A 16,779-nucleotide genomic window follows, 5' to 3' on the forward strand; every position below is an offset into this window, starting at 1 on the left:
GCTGGAGCCGAGATCCAAGGTACAACAACAGCGCACACAGGTCACCGTCTTATCACAAGGGTCAACACACAAAACAACCAAAGTACCAATGCATAAGCAAACATCGTGGCTGCCTCGGGCCCCTGGGGCCACAAAGGGGCCGCCAAGCGACTGTTTTGTGAAATGATTTCATTCCGTCAGTGGTAACCATACAAAGATTCGACATCATTTAAACAGATACTGCTACTTCAGTGGACAGTTGTTGTCTTACATGATTAATCAGTTGAATGTTCCATAAAATGCAGAAAAGGATGGGAAATGTTGATCCAAACCTCAAAATGATGACGTTTTCTAATGTTTAGTTCCGCTCACCGTCACTGGAGTAAAGAGATCAGAGCATGGTCACATTTAAGAAGCTGAAATTACAGAAGCATTTTTGATAATTGATTATTTGTTGCAGAACTACACAAGTGTCCAAAAACCCCAATCTGCATGTCTCCGGTACCCAGGAAAAAAAACTACACTCAAGGGGAGAACATTCAAAGAAACAAGTCAGTGACAGTGAGGGAAAGCAATATAATTTAATAAATTACTTCAAATTTATTCCAAGTCCTTCAGCAGCGGCAACATCGTAGTAACCAAAGGTAAATATGAAATTGTTCACACCTTCAAAAACACAAGTCCACCTTTCCAGTAACGCTGAAATTTTGGTACACACTGTGACACCCTGCAAAATGGCATTGATTGATTAAATGGGGGGGGGGGGGGGGGGGGGGGGGGGGGCTGGTCCATTTGCCTGCTGTAGTTCTTCGGCTGCTTATTTACACCGAGTGGATCCTTCATTACTTCACTTATCTGTCGATCAGCCGTCGACCAGAAGCAGAAAAAAGTGACCACCCGCTAAATTTGGAGAACGTTGGCGTTCAGCTGCCCGCTGTATATCATGTCATGTCCACACTGAATGATTTGAACTTCTGCAAAGATAAAGACGACCACTACGTGTTCATTAACTAGTTGTGTTAGTTAGACTTTTAACTTTACCTCCTAATTTTTTTTGTTGTTGTTGTTTCTGCACAAGCGGACGCTCGTCGGAGTGCTTCTGTATTAAACATCAGTTCAGTCCTTAAATCTATTATATTACAAATTAAATCTCAACAACCTGAAATTTGCAAGCTTTTTCGGTAACGGCAATAAAATCTAGTCATGGTAAACTCTGCATTGTCAGCACCTCACGTTATTTTTTACATTAAAAAGAAAAGAAAAAATATCGTCTACTAATTAAATAGTTCAGCACAAATACGTAGTTCTCAGGTTTCCCTTGTATTAATGAACCTGTCATTGTACTTCAAGCTTAATGTTAAGAGAAAGTCTAGCGAGTGATTACTGGTCCTTGTTGGTTTTGATTCAGACGTGTTTTCCCACCACATCCAGACACATTCATGGAGGAACACGAGTTCAAGCAATTCGAAAGGTTTTTACACTTCTCTTAAAATCCGGGGGAGACGGCTAACACAGTCCTCTCAGTCTGAGACTCAGGTTGAATATCTAGTGAAAGCTAAGTGAAGATGAAGTAACAGACCCGGTCTTTTGGGAACGGAGGTTGTAGGACTTAACAGTAAGACACGATGACATGTGCAGAGACTGATGCTTGTTTCATGGCTGTCGCAGATCGTGAAGGTGGCCTCGCTCCTCATTTCACCTTCCTCAAGTTTTCTCAGCAGACGCCAGGGAGGATTATAGTATCTCCAAATCTACGTGGCGAACCTCTGGGTTACGTTGCTGTGACCTTCCTCAAGTTTCCTCAGCAGACGCCAGGGAGGATTATAGTATCTCCAAATCTACGTGGCGAACCTCTGGGTTACGTTGCTGTGAAGGAGCAAAGCAGAAGTAGATAATGCGTGCATGTGTCCGACACTGCTTAAAAGTACAACGTTGATGTGCAGGTTGTGTTTCCAGGTTTATGTTTTAGTACCTTGAGTTCTTTCTCCAAACGGTCCACTTCGGCTCCGAGCGTGTCAATGATGTTCTCCCCGTGTTTCAGCATGAAGTTCTCCAGCTCCTCAGGAGTCTTGACCTGCTGGATTTCCTGTAGAGACAAAAAAACACAAAACTGAACACACTGAGGCGACATCCTCATTTTATTCATTTGAAAATGGTGTTTTCAGGTTTTCAGATGAGCTTTTCAGCTTCACAAATATTAATTTGGTGATGCATCAACATCCCTCAACGGAGCTTGCCAAGAGAAGAACTAATCTGGGATTGAATGTGGGTAACTGCACTGTTTTCCACAAAGTTTCCAGACTAAAAGGCACTCTGGCTCATTGAGAATGCATGTTTAATTCAAAATCAAGTAGTGCGGATTTAGCCTTAACTTTTTAAGTAAATAAACAGGTGAATTATCTGGGGGTTAAACAAAATCAATCCTTCCTAACTGCAAAAAAGGGACAATAGCGCAGTTAAACCGCCTTGAATTACAGAATACTCGGTCGATGTTTGATTTCTTTCAAAGCTTTGGTACAGAAGGTGAAGTGAGTATTAAGTGGTCAGGAGGCAAAGCAGTGCACCCTAGAGTGCACAGTAAGTGTCCGTAGAGGACGTGCTCTCAATAGAGAGGAGTCTTGAAGGGATACTTCAAGATAGAGAGAGAGAGACGTCTGATAGTCTGTTCTACCTCAGCAGAAGCACAAACATCAACCACATGGACTCTTGTCGTTAAGTTTTTATAAATGATATGAACACAGGGGGATTGTATTAAAAAGATGGTTTTCTTTACCACTTGGTATCAGAGAAGCCAAATATCTAGATAAAACAATTTTAACAAATGTTTACCATCAACGTTCAAAAGTGAAAAACCACTCACAAATAGGATTTGGTCAATGTCTTGTTTTTCCAGATACGAGCGTGTCACAACTCGGCCGTCAAAGTCAACTTCAGCCTTGAAACGCACTTTACTCAGTCCTATGTCAGTGGCCTTCACATCGTGGATGGCTCTGCACGGAAAATAAAGGAAAACATGACAGAAAAATCTCAGGTGTTCATAACAAAAACCTCCTTATAATGTTAGGATAGAGGAAGTGTGATGACAGTGTTACGGTCAATCTACAGATTCTGAAAAGCTTTTAAAAACAGGGATTACATTTTAATAAAGTCTTAAAAATATCTTTTTTCCTAAACATTTTAGGAAAATATTCCCGCCTCCTCCTCCTCAGAGACTTAAAACTGCCGGGTAGTTTGAGGATCACGATTCGAGCTACATTTAATCCTCTTTCCATCAAAATAAAAAGAAATTGCCGCCTGCGAGGTGCATATTATAGTCATTTCTATGAATAAATACAATCATTTTTACACGTATCTGCTGCTTATCCAGGTCATTATTATTCCTGATTATTCTTAAATAGAGTTCAAATACACCTGAGAAGTGTTTTACAAGTCTTAAGTCATCCACGCTTGGTGTCGTCAGTGTCTTTCAAACATTAAAAGTATTGTCATAAAATATAATTAAAAAAAAAACAATTAATGTTGTATTAAAATAATTTTTGACTGTCCTGCAAAACCCATGTCATGTTGTGACTGAGGCATTAATCCCCGATTAAAGCTGTCCCTGAAGACGTTTGCAGATTAAATCTAGTGAATACCAGGTAGTCTATTTTAAGCTTGAATGACACTCATTAACTGTAGGAGACTGTAGTGACACTGTGAGGATTTGAAATCAACAGCACCTGCTTAGTGTTCTTATAGCGGTGACAGCATCATGTGACTGTGTGTGTGTGTGTGTGTGTGTATCTTCTCGTTTGCTGACCTTACGGCTGGGTCGTTCTCCAGGAACTCCGTGAGCTTCTGTACACGCTCAGGCTGTATGGAGCGTCCCAGCAGAGCCTCGGTGTTGGTGTAGATTAGGAAGGCCGAGACGGCGCCCAGCAGTGTGCCCACGCCGAGCGAGCCCAAGCTGTCATAGTACGGGTTACCTGAGGAAAACACGCGACAAATAAAGAAAAAGTTGGTCAGAGTTTAGGAACGTGAATGTGAACGAGAACGAGAGAGTGAGGAAGAAAGGGCATTTAAGGGACAGTGAATGTGGCGTGGTGGTTTGGTGTGAGACACTGCTGATCCACTAGGACTTTCACACATAACCATCTCTAGGTTTAACAGAGTGAAAAAGGCCTAGTCGATGCCAGAGGTAACAGCAGCAAAAGACCACACTGGTGCTGCTTATGCCACTTTATTGTGTACCTAATAAAGTGGCCAGTGGGTGTAGATTTAACATAAAGTGAAGTATCCGTGTCTTTTTTTTTTTGACCTTACCTGTGAGTGAGGTGAGTCCCATGCAGCCAGCAGCCAAGATGACTCCTAAAACAGCAGCGGTGTCCTCCAGCAGCACCACGTTAGTGCTGGGGTCTCGACTCTGCATCACTGCACATAACAAACAACACAAGACCACAGTCACACATGGAATTGAGCACTGAATTTAACATGAGCAACTTCTGGCAAAGAGAAAAAAACGTTGTATGGCTGATGGCTGTTAAAAAATGTTTAACAGCCATCTTGTTACAGACAAAGGTCATTCAAAAACAGTGTCACATGTAATTCAACTCAATTAGAATTCAGTCCTTGCCTCCTGCACCTCAGTCTCAAAGTGCTTAGTAATCTGAAACGTGACCATGTCACAGTATTTTGCGTTGCTCTTACCATATTCGTAAAAAGACACCCCATGCTGGAGGGCACTTCTCTTTATCTCATTGACGGCGACAAGTAGTGTGGCTGAGAACGAAAAAAACAAAAGAGACGTTAAACTCGGCACACTCCCATTCAAAACATCAAAAGTCAGTCAGTTCATCTTTGATAACTCACCTCCTTCAGACACCAGAGAACCCGCCAAAATACAGTAAGCCTGTAACACAAAAACCAAACAGGGCACGTCATTGTTATCCTTCAAACGATGTTCTCTGACAGACGAGAGCTGGCCCAGACACACACACACACACACTCACCCATAACAGTGACTGGATGGGCTCTGGGTGCAGCAGTCCCATGATACCATGATACCAGGAGAGGCCAGCTCCCATCATAAAAATGCCCACGCCACTGATGAGGGAGGCAATGTAGCGCATGTTGGAGAATCCGTACCTGAAAAAAACACACACACAAAAAAATATTATATTATATTATTATAGTCGATATTTAGAGACAAACGTTGTTTTTAATACTGCAATTGACATCTCTGACATTACATACATATACATGTACACAATCTTGTGTGAAATCATCTTCTTTCCAGTAGTAAGGTGTGAAAAGTAAGGTGTGGTGCTTACGGGTGCCCAGCGTCCGGGTTGCGGACGGACTGGCTGATTCCCAGGGCGAGCAGACCCTGGTTGCAGGTGTCGGCCAGAGAGTGGATGGCCTCGGAGAACATGCTGGCAGATCCGGTGTACACCCAAGCCAGGAGCTTAAAGAAGAAGTTCAGCCCATTGCTGAGGACGAGGATGAAGCAGTCAGGGTTTGTTATCAGAGACATTCCATGTTCTAAGAGATGTGGCAGAGGTTCTTCAGAGATTTATCGTGTTTTACAGGCCCTGCCGATCAACTCTGAACAAATGTGATCAAATGACATGAATGTCATTAACTTCCAAGGTATAAAAACAAGAAAACAGTCAAAAGAAATTAAAGATTTATAAGGCTGTATCTTTTTTTTTGGTAAACAATGTCAGAGACATCAATCTGAACCATCAATGACAGTAAAGGGGCTTGTGTGTGTGTGTGTGTGTGTGTGTGTACATGAATGTAGTAGGATTTGGTTTTATGGATAAGGTTAGAGAATAAAGTTTAGGTTACGGTTATGGTAAAGTTTGGGGGTTAACTGTGATGGTTACAGTTAGGGCTAAGTTTCATTGTGTGTATATGTCTTATCTTTGACTGCTGTACAACAGGAAAAGACAGACAGAAAAGATACTTTAGTGTAGTAGCAAATGTTGGATCCCAATAAACTAAAGACAAATCTGACCAAGGACCACATACACGACAAGTCACTAATACCAGACTTGCTTTGTTCACACATCAATGAAACAAAAGTCAGATCTGTAAATGTAGCCTAATTTGGACTGAAAACAGAATTTGTAACACTTTTACTCTTGTCAGTTTTTCTTTTTTGATTAGAATTTGGGAAAAAACTATTCACAGCTTTTACGCCCAGATCTCCTGAAATGTGATCTTCACTAATGAAGTCCTGTGTGTCTTTGTCTGCCGTTCATGTGACTGCACGTGTCCACTAACACTAACACAATCATCCTAATCCGACGGGCCACATGACCTCATGTGAGATGAAGTCCGATGCAGTTCCCAATTCAAGTTCATAAATCTTTTCCTCCTCTTTTTTCGCTAATCCAAAACCTCCCACTGTGCGTGCCACAGCTCAAACTCAGTTAAGTCTCAAAGCACTTGGGAAAAACTGTAGTGAGGATTAAAAACTTACATGCATATAGCGACCATGACCACTTTCCCCGGTCCCTGCAGAAACGTTGCCCTCTGGCCTGATCGAGGCTTTAGAAAACAAGGAAACGTGACAATTAAAATGCGGCGCAAATGTGCAACAGCGCGCGTACACACATTCAGACTGAATAAACTCTGATTGACAAAAAGAAAGCAAAAAGGGTCCACAAACGAGATGCTGTCCCAAAGATACTCTTCATTAGAAACCATTTAAAAAGGGATGGTAATGGTGAAGATGTGTTTTTAAAGAGAGCCACAGAAAAGAGCAGTAGGCATATTACACAAAAACATGTCTGCATGACTATTAAGAGTAGTAGTCAAAACTGTACTGTGCAAAAGTCCTCATTTAGCCCCTATGGGCCTGGAATTACATAGAAAATCTGGGAAATTCCTTTTTAGGTAATCAATATATTGTCAATTATTTCAATAATCTATTTATTAGTCTGTTTTTTAATAATTAAAACAAGCTTTCTAATGTTTCAGTTTCATTAAAACCAAATCATTTTCCTTTGTGGTCAAAACAAGACATTCAAGATCATAATTTCCAGGTTTGGGAAAGCCCTATAAACATTTTATGACATTTTATGGACCAAACAACTACTCAATTAATTATGAAAATAATATTTGACTTGATCTCTTTGAGTGGGGATTCACTACATAAACAAGCCAGCAGGGCAAGACTATAACCATGACATGTCAGAGGAAAACAGAAATAACTGCGGCATTATGCGCTATAGACTGGAACGTCCATGAATGTCAGCAGACAATGCCGTTGTCATACAGTAGCAGTGACCTCTACAACGGGGACAAAGGTCACACAAACACCACCTGTTGTTATTAGAGCACAAAACACGACCGCCCACTTCACTACTTTCCCTTTCACATTTAAAAAACACTTGGAGACTTCATCATATAATCAAACAAACTGACAGGGAAGAAACAAAAGTCATCACCTTTGTGTTTCCCCAGAAGTCTTTGTATTCTTTCAGCAATTGCTGATTGCGAAAAGTGTCTGGAGATCAGAGAATGAAATACAAATGATACAATTCGCCAATAAGAAAAAAGGTTGGGGCAAAAAAACTCACACACTATAATCTTAATTAATTAATCCACAAACATCTACTATTTATTGATAATTGTTTAAGATATTTTTCAAGGGAAACATTCTAAAATGTGATAATTTGTTCCCCGATTCAATTGTTCTTGTTGTCAGAAGTAACAAATTAAAAGGGTGTAACAAAAGAAAATGTGGGGGGGGGGGGTATGTGTGAATGAAACAGAGGTGAAATTAAACTTCACAAAAAAATTGACTGTCAGTATAATAATAGACAATGTCAACTCATTGACATTGTGGTGGCACAAACAATGATCAAGTTAATGACCGACAGATTAATCGGTCAGATTAGCCAATACAAACACTTTTTAGCACAGAGTTGGATGAGAAGATTAATACCACACACATACACACTCATACATGCTTCCAATTATCTTAGCTTAGCATAATACACATCAAAATCTGACTTTGTGACATGTTTTTCTCAAAGATTCTCAAAGACGTGCATGCAGCCAGAAAAAAAAAGGAGACATACTTTCATGATACTCTCTCTCCACCTCTTTCCTGACATTTTTCTCTCGGGCTAAAGCTTCATGGCTTCCCCAAACGTCCAGTGCTCTGATAATCACAAAGAGAAATAAAAGAAATGAGGGAAAGTTTGAGAAAATAGCAGTGGAAACTGTTGCTACAAAGAATAACTGTATGGAATATGTATTCTGTGTGCTGGTAGAGGTCAATCAGAACTAACTTGGCCTCAACGTCTGACCGCAGGAAGACAGTGAAAGCCTCTGTGTCTTCGTGGGGGCTGCGTCTTCTGATCTTGCGAAGATGCTCCAGATCACTGTGAACACATGAGCAGAGGGGGTGAGAAAACCGATGCAGGTTAAATGATGTTAGCCAGTCGTTCATTAGTTAATATGAGCAGCATGTTCACTGATTAACTGCAGGCAAGGAATGCGTGCTACAGTTGAAGGCTGTCTGCATCTTAGCAAACCCTGAGGAGACTGGGTGCATTTACATGCATGTCAAAACTCCGGTTTTAGTCGGACTAGGACAATATTTCAGTTTTCTTACTGTCATGCAAACACGTTAGTCCAACTAAAATTGAGCCTAAATCATACTAACATACCTGGATAATGCGATTCATAGTCCGATTACTTCTGCATGTATTCGCTTAGTCGGAATGGAGTCGGACTTGGTCACAGTTTACTCCCTGGTCTTTGACCCAGAAGTAGAAGGAGACGACTTATAAACTGCAGTACTGTTGCCGAAAATCATACTGCGGTGGCGTCTTTCTAAGGACAACACAGCAACCACAAGAGCACCAAGATGCTCCATCTAATTTGTATCACGATTAACATGTACAGCAGGTAAGAAACATCCATCTCACCGTCCACATCACCGCTCTTCTGACATAAAAGGTAAAACGGGAAACGCACTAGTTTATAGAGAGATACCTACGGAGGCAGAGTCAGACGTACGGCCAGTAAGTCAATTTTCTCCTCAAAATGTATACAACTCTGCAAGTTGCCCGATTGCCTGTCTTAGTCGGACTATGGCCTTAGCTCGAATTAACTGTGCATGTACACGTACAGAGTGACTATTTAATATTGTTCATTCATCTAGGCACTGACATTACTGTGTTTCCACTTACATTAAACTTTACATTGATCTTTGATGGGCAGGTATTACCTTGATTTGAGGCAGAACTCATTCATGGCTCTGACTGCTGTGATAAAGTTGTTCTGAGTGTACTTGGCTCCATAATCCCTTTTCTTCAGCACTGCCCGAACTGCATATAACAACAGAGGGAAAATGAGGCAAGCCAGAAAATCGTACCCACAGTGTGAACGGTACAAAGCATTGTTCAATACCTTTCACTTGAATCTGCTCAGCTTTAGTCAAGCCCTGAGGTGTGAAACCTACACAGGGAGACAAACATAAAGAAAGAATGTGTTCATACAGGGTAACGACAAAACAGTGTCTCAGCTAAACAGAGTAAATGACATTCATGGCAGTGGCAGACATAATGGTAAGAACAGAAAAACAAGTTGATGGAGACAGTAGTTTGTTACCTAATGGGGTTTTTGCAGCACTGGACAAGATATTTTCTGCTGATGGAGCACCATCTGATGTGGATTTCGGAGGACCATCTTTGCTGCTGCCAGAGGAGGTAGAGTAGTATTGCACTTTGCTCAGTCCTAAAGAAGCAACGCGGCAGTCTGGAAGGCTGAACCACAGACAGTGTACGCCTCTGCTCTGCCATCCTGTGAGACACAACGTGTTTGAATGTAAACATGAAAAACACTCAACTTGTTTATCGATTATCAAAATAATTGGTGATTAATAATGTAATTGACTGATAATCAATAATAATAATACAATACTTTCTGTTGGTAGTTGTTACATTATTACTAACCATCACATACAGATACTGGTGGTCTAAAAGCCTAATGCTGCTCAAAACCATGCTTTTCACGTTCTCAATGTTGTTGTTTACAATCAGTACAAAAAATAACTTCTGGTTTAAGCTATGTGAAGTCCTAGTTTCTCTGTTTTGGTTTAACTGTTAAATTATGTAATTGTTAATTCATAATTCTATATGATTCAATGATTACTTGTTGTAACCATACCAACAATTACTGTCATTGCTGGTGAATCTCTTCATAAATCACTGTTATTAAAACACCATGTTTGTCGCGTGTTATAAGGCTATAAGTATTCACTCTGCAAGGTACAATTCCAAACTTGTTGAATTGATTGTCAATTATAAAAGGTATGCACTATAAAAACGTAATAACTTAAAATCTAATTGACGCAACTTTTTAGCAGGGTAATAGCACAACATAGCGTGTAACAAATGTGTAGCTCAGGTCTTGTAGCCGCTGGATGCGAGTGTCCTCACCGTGACACAGCTGGGGAAACCTCGGGCACCGCTGTGACAGGAACGCCCTGTTCTGTATGGAGACCCTGCCGAAGACATGCCACGGTTTGTGGGCCAAGCTGGGGAACATCCTCGCTGTGGCGGAGCTCGGCACCGGAGAGTAGGAACTTGCTAGGCAGAGTCACAAACAGCCGCCGGTCACTGCCTTGTTAGCATGAGTCCGCATGTCATTCAGAGACGGTTCATACCTCGCCTCTCGACACCTAACGGTGCCATAAGACAGAGACGTTAACAGGACAACAAGCAAACTCAAATGTTCCCCACAGCTGACACTAAACTCTGAACCGCTGCTGCTGCTCAGCTTATGACGCCTCTGACGCTGCTGCTGCGGCTACCTAGCTCAGTATGCTAACATCGTTAGCACCGACTAACAAGTGCTGTTTTAACAATTTAACTTACTCAAAAAAGCACCTGCCACTGACTACTGTGTAGATCTAGATAAAGTCATTAGGAAAAAAACATTACCTTATGTGTGTGAAGAATGTCCCGCATCGTGTGTGTCCATTTTGTGAATCTATGACCAAATCTATGGATGATACACAGCTATAAACACATGCACACGTGACCTTTTTCTTCTTCTTCGATTTTAACGTTGTAGAACAAGTATTAGACGCAAGACCACCACCTCCTGCTCCGGAGTGTAAATATACGATTATAACTTGTCCACAACGACTTCTTTCGGCTTTCGTGACCAGTGACACACGTCACTGACGTTGGCGCTGTTCTCGTGAGACCGTCGGCTTCAGATCACGTTTCATTAGAACGATAAATGATATCGCGAGATTATATAAAGCTGCGAGAGGGTCACCTTTGTTCCATGACTAAACACAAAGATAGTGTTCATGTAACAGACTATGTTTAGATATATTTTAGATATTTAAAGTGTCTTTAATAATTATATACACACACGTGTCCTCACAGACAGCACCTAGTAATGTATAAATATTAACATGTTTTTAAAGACTTTTAAGTATCTTTATAGACGTTTTATTTTTCACATAAACCTGTAAATATAAATTAATACCCAGTCTATTTTTATACTGAAATTAAACAGATTTCATCTTAGATTTGGCTTGGCAGAAGGGTCACTCTTAGGTTAAAGCAGGAGCACAGCTCCCTCTGTCCACATACTTAAATCATTGCAAAATGCCCAACCCACTCAGACAGGGAGAGGCAGTCATGGGCGAGCCATGGCGACACGCCACACAATTAAAACAACACAAAGCTGAGTCAAACACAGGAGGATAAAAGATTTTCAATAAGTAAGACAAACCTGCCAGCTTTATTGAATCTTGAAAACAGTACAGTGGATTTACACTATGACCTTTCATTGGTAGTAAATAGGGGCCACAAGAAGCAGCAGTGCTCATACATGACAAATCACAAAACACACAATACAATATAAGAGAGGAGAGGTCTTCTGCTTCTCATTCACTTGACAACAATACCGGCAGATCCACCACTTCCATTTCACGATCCTTCAAATGTACAGTTCAAGGAGGCCATGACTCATGACCATTTAGATGGAAAATTAGAAATAAAGGATTCAGTGTTCACAAATAAGGTCACTTAAATGAAAGAAAATTGGAAGTATATAGGTTTTTTATCCTAAAAAAAAAAAGACCAGCTGTCAAGCTGTAGTGAGAGCGATGAAGACTGCTTGCTTTAACGCATGGTGACAAATTCTTCAGATGAGGTGGGGTGAATGGCAATAGTCTTGTCAAAGTCTGCTTTGGTAGCGCCCATTTTGATGGCCACAGAAAAACCCTGCAGCATCTCGTCACAGCCCAGGCCCTGCATGTGCAGGCCCACCACCTGAGGACACAAGACAATTCAAATTCAGTATTTTTTTTCAATCATTATCACTTGCTGTTGTGTATAAGAGGCAAACATATGGACATTGTGCATGACGTTGCTTTTACCTTCTCCTCCTTGCCCACACACACCAGCTTCATGATGCACTGACTCTTCCTGCTTGTGATAGCGTGATACATTGGAGTAAAAGAAGTCTTGTAGATCTTCAAATTCTCCTTTCCCCAAGATGTGATGGCCTCCTCTGTTTCATGAACACAACATGTTTAGGAATTGTTGTGAAACAGTAATGTCAATGTTTTTGTGCCCATTAGAGCAGAAATCATGAAGTGATTACGACATCAATTCTCAACTATTTTGATAGTCCATTGATCAGTTTGAGTGTTTATTAAAGCTCTCTGATTTTCCAACTTCTTAAATGTGAATACTTTCTGATTTCTTTGTCCCAGTGGAGATTAATCGATGATGAAAATATCTGTTAGCTGCAGCTCTAGTACCCACCTTCTGTGAGGCCCACTGTGCCGATGGGTGGGTGGCTGAACACCACTGTGGGAATACTGGAGTAGTCCAACTTGGAGTCCTTCTTGCCCTCAAACAGCCTGTGTGCCAGCTTTCTGCCCGCAGCAATGGCAACTGCCAAAACATGCAACGTAAAAAAGAATCCAAATTCATATAAATGGCCTACAAATGTTTAATCTGCCTACAAATGATCTCAAACTAATCACAATCCCATGATTTTGAACTATCACAGGTGTTTTAATCTGCACTATTTTGTGAAAAATTACTTTTACTTATTGCAAATCTAATTTCACAGTGTGATGTATTGATGGATTTCTTTTGTTTGTTTTTGTTCAGGCAGATCTAGTCTCTAAGAATCAGAATCAGAATACTTCTATAATCCCGGAAGAAATTGTTTAGTTGCAGTTGCTCCGTCACGTCACAATCAATAACTTAAGAAAAGAGAAAAAGAAACCAAACCACCAAAGTAAACCCCCTAATTAGAGGCTTACACTACAAGAAAGAGCACAACGATTTAAATAAATAAATTAAGAGCACCAAAAAGAGAGCAAAAAGAAAATTAAATTTAAATATCACAAAAACCTTGTTTAAAACAAGAATGGGAAAAATATACAGCACAGGAATTATCAACATGATAAAAACTCAAAAATATCTGGGGGCCATTGAGTGTCTAGTTTGGTCAGTCAGGGGCCGTTCAACTTTTTGAGAAAAATAAACAATATTTATAATATTCATGATGATATTTCACATGATTTCAAAATAAAGGTGTTTGTTTTGTATATGGAACGATAAATAGTCCAAAATATAAAAGTATTTATGATGCAAAATGAATCTATAAAAAAAAAAAAAAAACATACAGCAATGACTAATTATAACGTAAGAATAAGTGGCGGGCTGCATGAGACCTCTGAAATACCCTACCTGTTTACATGAATTAACCTCATAAATTACAGTTCCCCCGAGGCAGTGTAGCAACACTTCTAAAATAAAATCCTTGAATAACGCCTTGAATAATTTTTTTGCATATATATACATATATATATATAAATGTATTCCAACTCGTGTTAGAAAACCTCAGCATCCGCTTTCAAACTCTAGTACTTGCTACACTTGTGGTTTTAACATGTGTAGAGTGATTTGTGTGATGAGACACAAATCATAAATCTTCCTACCGGGTGTGAGAAGAGCTTTGCCACAAACATCTCCCAACGCGTAGATCCCAGGTCGATTGGTGTTCTGGAATTCATCCACAATGATGTGACCTCTTGCATCTGTATCCACACCCTGCAAACCAGTTGGAAATATGATATGTCGATTATTCTGTGCACATTTTAATGAACACTTCATGGTGCTGAAGAGGGTCAAACTGAAATATGAAATTAAGAACCAGAGAATATAAATGTACTGACTTTGCTTACATTAAGCATTTGTTCTTTTCTTTATATTGTATTAAAATATGTACTTCATTTGTTAAACTGCATATCAAAGAAATTGTGAAAAAAAAAAAAAAAGAGGGTCAAACTGTTTCATATGAACCCGAATACACAGGAAAACGGGTCCTCACTGAACACTGTGGTGATGTTTATCTTGGTTTTAAGTCAACAAATTGTGGTGTTGGTCATAAAACACTCAATAACAGGTAATAAATGAGTTACCTAGGCATCAGTTAGAAATGCCTATTCAACTTTACTTCCTTTAAATAGACAATCTGGTCACTCACTTCTCTCTGCTGCCAGCAATGAAACACGGCTTTGACTCCATCCACACTACTATGTTTTTTATTTGATAACATCAAAGCATTTTAAGACAAAAAAACACCTGTGTGCAGGTGAATGTTAGGGCTCGGTATCAGAAGTAATCTGAGTGCATACTAGCACACCTAAAAACCCATAATGTGTGACCACTCAGGTACACTGGGCATGTCTGGGCCCGTGAAAGCAGAAAAGCAGACTCTCCTTTCCCCTCCCCGGTTGTTTACTTAGTTTCACAAAGCACTCACAGTGAGAGACACCAACATTGAGAAGTTGAAAGCATTTCTTTTAGAAGGCCGATACTGAGGTCAAAGTAACCTTTTCCTTTTCCTTCTTAGCTGAAAAGTCGATTGTCTAGAATGAAGATTGAAGAACCAGACAGGATGTGAATACAAGTAACTACATCAACGTTTCAGCACGTTCAGACTAAAATGCTTCACAGGAGTTTATGGACAGCAGCATTTTCAAACGGATCCAATTTAGATTAAGTAATCGATTAACTACTACTCTTAAATGTGAATATTTTCTTCATGTCTTTGCTCCACATAACAAAGAAATCATTAAAACTGAATCATTTCAGTTTGTGGACAAAACAAGACATTTGAGAACATCGTCATTTCCAGGTTCGACAAACACTGATCGACATTTCTTAACGTTTTCTGACATTTTATGGACTGCTCGATCAATTGAGAAAATAATCAACAGATTAATCAATTACGAAAATAATCGTTAGTTGCAGCTCTAATACAGGCCTGGTTATATTTAAACTCTGCATATATAACTAGTGTTAAACAATGACGTGAGGGAGACAGAGGTATCACCGTAAATGAACAGTGATTGCTGCTGCAACCAATTTCTGCAAGGGGACAAATAAAGTATCTATTTGTCTATTTCTTGTTTGTCTATATGTTCACTTCCATTTTGAAAGTGAACATATTGTGAAAATGTCTCACTAACAGACAGTTACCGTCTTGCTGAGGTTCAGACCAGCGGTGTGGGGCTGCCTGCCGATGGCCCACAATAGAGAGTCCACTTCCTGGATGGTGCTGATCTTCTCCTCGCCGTTATTCTTCTCCGCGTCTTTGGTGACGAGCGTCACCTCCAGCCCCTTGTCCGTCTTACTCACGGACTTCACCTGCGAGTTCTTCCACAAGTCTATGCCAGAGTTCTGCAGCTCTTTGGTGCAGTTTGCACTTATGAGGCTGTCGAAGTTCCTCAGAACCTGCAGAGAAAAGAGAAAACAAAGACAAGCACAAATAACGATTATATTAAATCGTTATTAAATAAAAATCACTGAGCTCAGTGTTTTAGTTTGTGTTGTCATTTCTTTACCCCCGTTTGTCGAATAATGAGAGATGTTTTGGAGCCCAGAGTGGAGAGGATGCCTGCCATCTCCACTGCGATGTAACCAGCACCCACAACCACACTGCGTCTGTTGGAAACAGCATTTTAGTTAATAAACACAAATGCTCCTAATTAACGGTCTTCAATAAACTCTACAGAGAATTTAACATAAGCTTACTTTGGCAGAGTTTCAAGGTCAAAAAAGCCGTCGCTGGTAATACCCAGACTTGCCCCTGAAATGATTTTGGTACAAAACAGACTGATAAATAAATAAAAAAAAATAGTGTTTAAGTTATATATAAGTATAGAGTCTGACCTGGAACTTCAGCATCACTCATAAGAGAAGGCTGCCCCCCAGTGGCAATGAGGATGTGCGGCGCTGTGTACTTTCTCCCGCCGACCTCCACCGTCGGCTCAGGGTCATCTGTGAACCTGGCAAAACCTTGAATGAATTGGATTTTAGCCTGTAAAAAAGGAGCAGATGACATTGTTTTTGCTCTCCATTCTCCATTATTGGTCCAGAAATGAGTGAAATATCTGTTCAGGAGTGAAGAGATTGAGATACATGAATTTGAAATTACCTTGTCAAGATTGTTGCGATAAATGTGGTTCAGGCGGCCAACGTAAGCATCTCTTTTGGCCTTGAGCGTTCTGCAAACACAAAGGAAAGATTGTTTATTTTTCTCACATGTGAGTCACTGAAAGATGCATTTAAATTTACTAGGGCTGCAATGACTCATTTGTCTGTCTTTTAAAAAAAAAAAAAATTAGAACACAGCGTCTTATTTTTCAGCTTATTCACGTGAATATGTTTCTTTATTTCAATCAGAGTGACTCATTTGGGTTTGCGGACAAAACAAGACATCTGGGAAACACCATCTGAATAAAAAAAA

At 40.2% G+C, this 16,779-nt stretch overlaps 2 protein-coding genes across 3 annotated transcripts; both read right to left on the reverse strand.

Annotated features, from left to right (window-relative positions):
* Window positions 1-753: 753 nt before the first annotated feature.
* On the reverse strand, window positions 754-11,176 carry slc30a9 (solute carrier family 30 member 9). 2 transcript variants are annotated; one of them, XM_058650338.1, is made up of 19 exons: window positions 10,926-11,176; window positions 10,422-10,571; window positions 9,592-9,783; window positions 9,391-9,438; window positions 9,209-9,308; window positions 8,265-8,357; window positions 8,052-8,134; window positions 7,416-7,474; window positions 6,446-6,513; window positions 5,289-5,447; window positions 4,968-5,103; window positions 4,828-4,867; window positions 4,666-4,737; window positions 4,282-4,389; window positions 3,779-3,944; window positions 2,840-2,969; window positions 1,952-2,065; window positions 1,766-1,845; window positions 754-1,678 (listed from the first exon to the last, which is right to left on the reverse strand). In XM_058650338.1, exons 2-18 carry the CDS (start codon window positions 10,528-10,530, stop codon window positions 1,801-1,803), a joined length of 1,722 nt encoding a protein of 573 aa, XP_058506321.1. In that variant the 5' UTR covers window positions 10,531-10,571; window positions 10,926-11,176; the 3' UTR covers window positions 754-1,678; window positions 1,766-1,800. The 2 variants fall into 2 exon arrangements, with proteins under 2 accessions (XP_058506321.1, XP_058506319.1); XM_058650336.1 differs by having other exon boundaries at window positions 10,422-10,663.
* Window positions 11,177-11,712: 536 nt separating this feature from the next.
* gsr (glutathione reductase) lies at window positions 11,713-16,558 on the reverse strand. Its single transcript, XM_058650656.1, has 9 exons — window positions 16,468-16,558; window positions 16,203-16,350; window positions 16,065-16,119; window positions 15,875-15,974; window positions 15,510-15,764; window positions 13,964-14,075; window positions 12,774-12,905; window positions 12,383-12,516; window positions 11,713-12,275 (listed from the first exon to the last, which is right to left on the reverse strand). The coding sequence occupies exons 2-9, from the start codon at window positions 16,222-16,224 to the stop codon at window positions 12,126-12,128; spliced, it is 960 nt and encodes a 319-aa protein (XP_058506639.1). The 5' UTR covers window positions 16,225-16,350; window positions 16,468-16,558; the 3' UTR covers window positions 11,713-12,125.
* Between the last annotated feature and the right edge of the window lie 221 nt (window positions 16,559-16,779).

Source organism: Solea solea, chromosome 14, assembly GCF_958295425.1.
Source record: "Solea solea chromosome 14, fSolSol10.1, whole genome shotgun sequence".
Lineage (NCBI taxonomy): Eukaryota > Metazoa > Chordata > Actinopteri > Pleuronectiformes > Soleidae > Solea > Solea solea.

Bases quoted from the DNA above. Each gene is read 5' to 3' on its own strand.
- slc30a9 (XM_058650338.1), bottom strand. From the start codon at position 10,530: ATGTTCCCCAGCTTGGCCCACAAACCGTGGCATGTCTTCGGCAGGGTC. The intron at 9,439-9,591 runs GTAACAAACTAC...CTCCCTGTGTAG, and splicing joins TGCTGCAAAAACCCCATTAG to GTTTCACACCTCAGGGCTTG. The intron at 5,104-5,288 runs GTAAGCACCACA...TGTTTTTTTCAG, and splicing joins AACCCGGACGCTGGGCACCC to GTACGGATTCTCCAACATGC.
- gsr (XM_058650656.1), bottom strand. From the start codon at position 16,224: ATGAGTGATGCTGAAGTTCCAG. The intron at 12,906-13,963 runs GTAGGAAGATTT...ATGTTTTGGCAG, and splicing joins CAAAGCTCTTCTCACACCCG to TTGCCATTGCTGCGGGCAGA. The intron at 12,276-12,382 runs GTAAAAGCAACG...TTGTGTCCTCAG, and splicing joins GTGTGGGCAAGGAGGAGAAG to GTGGTGGGCCTGCACATGCA.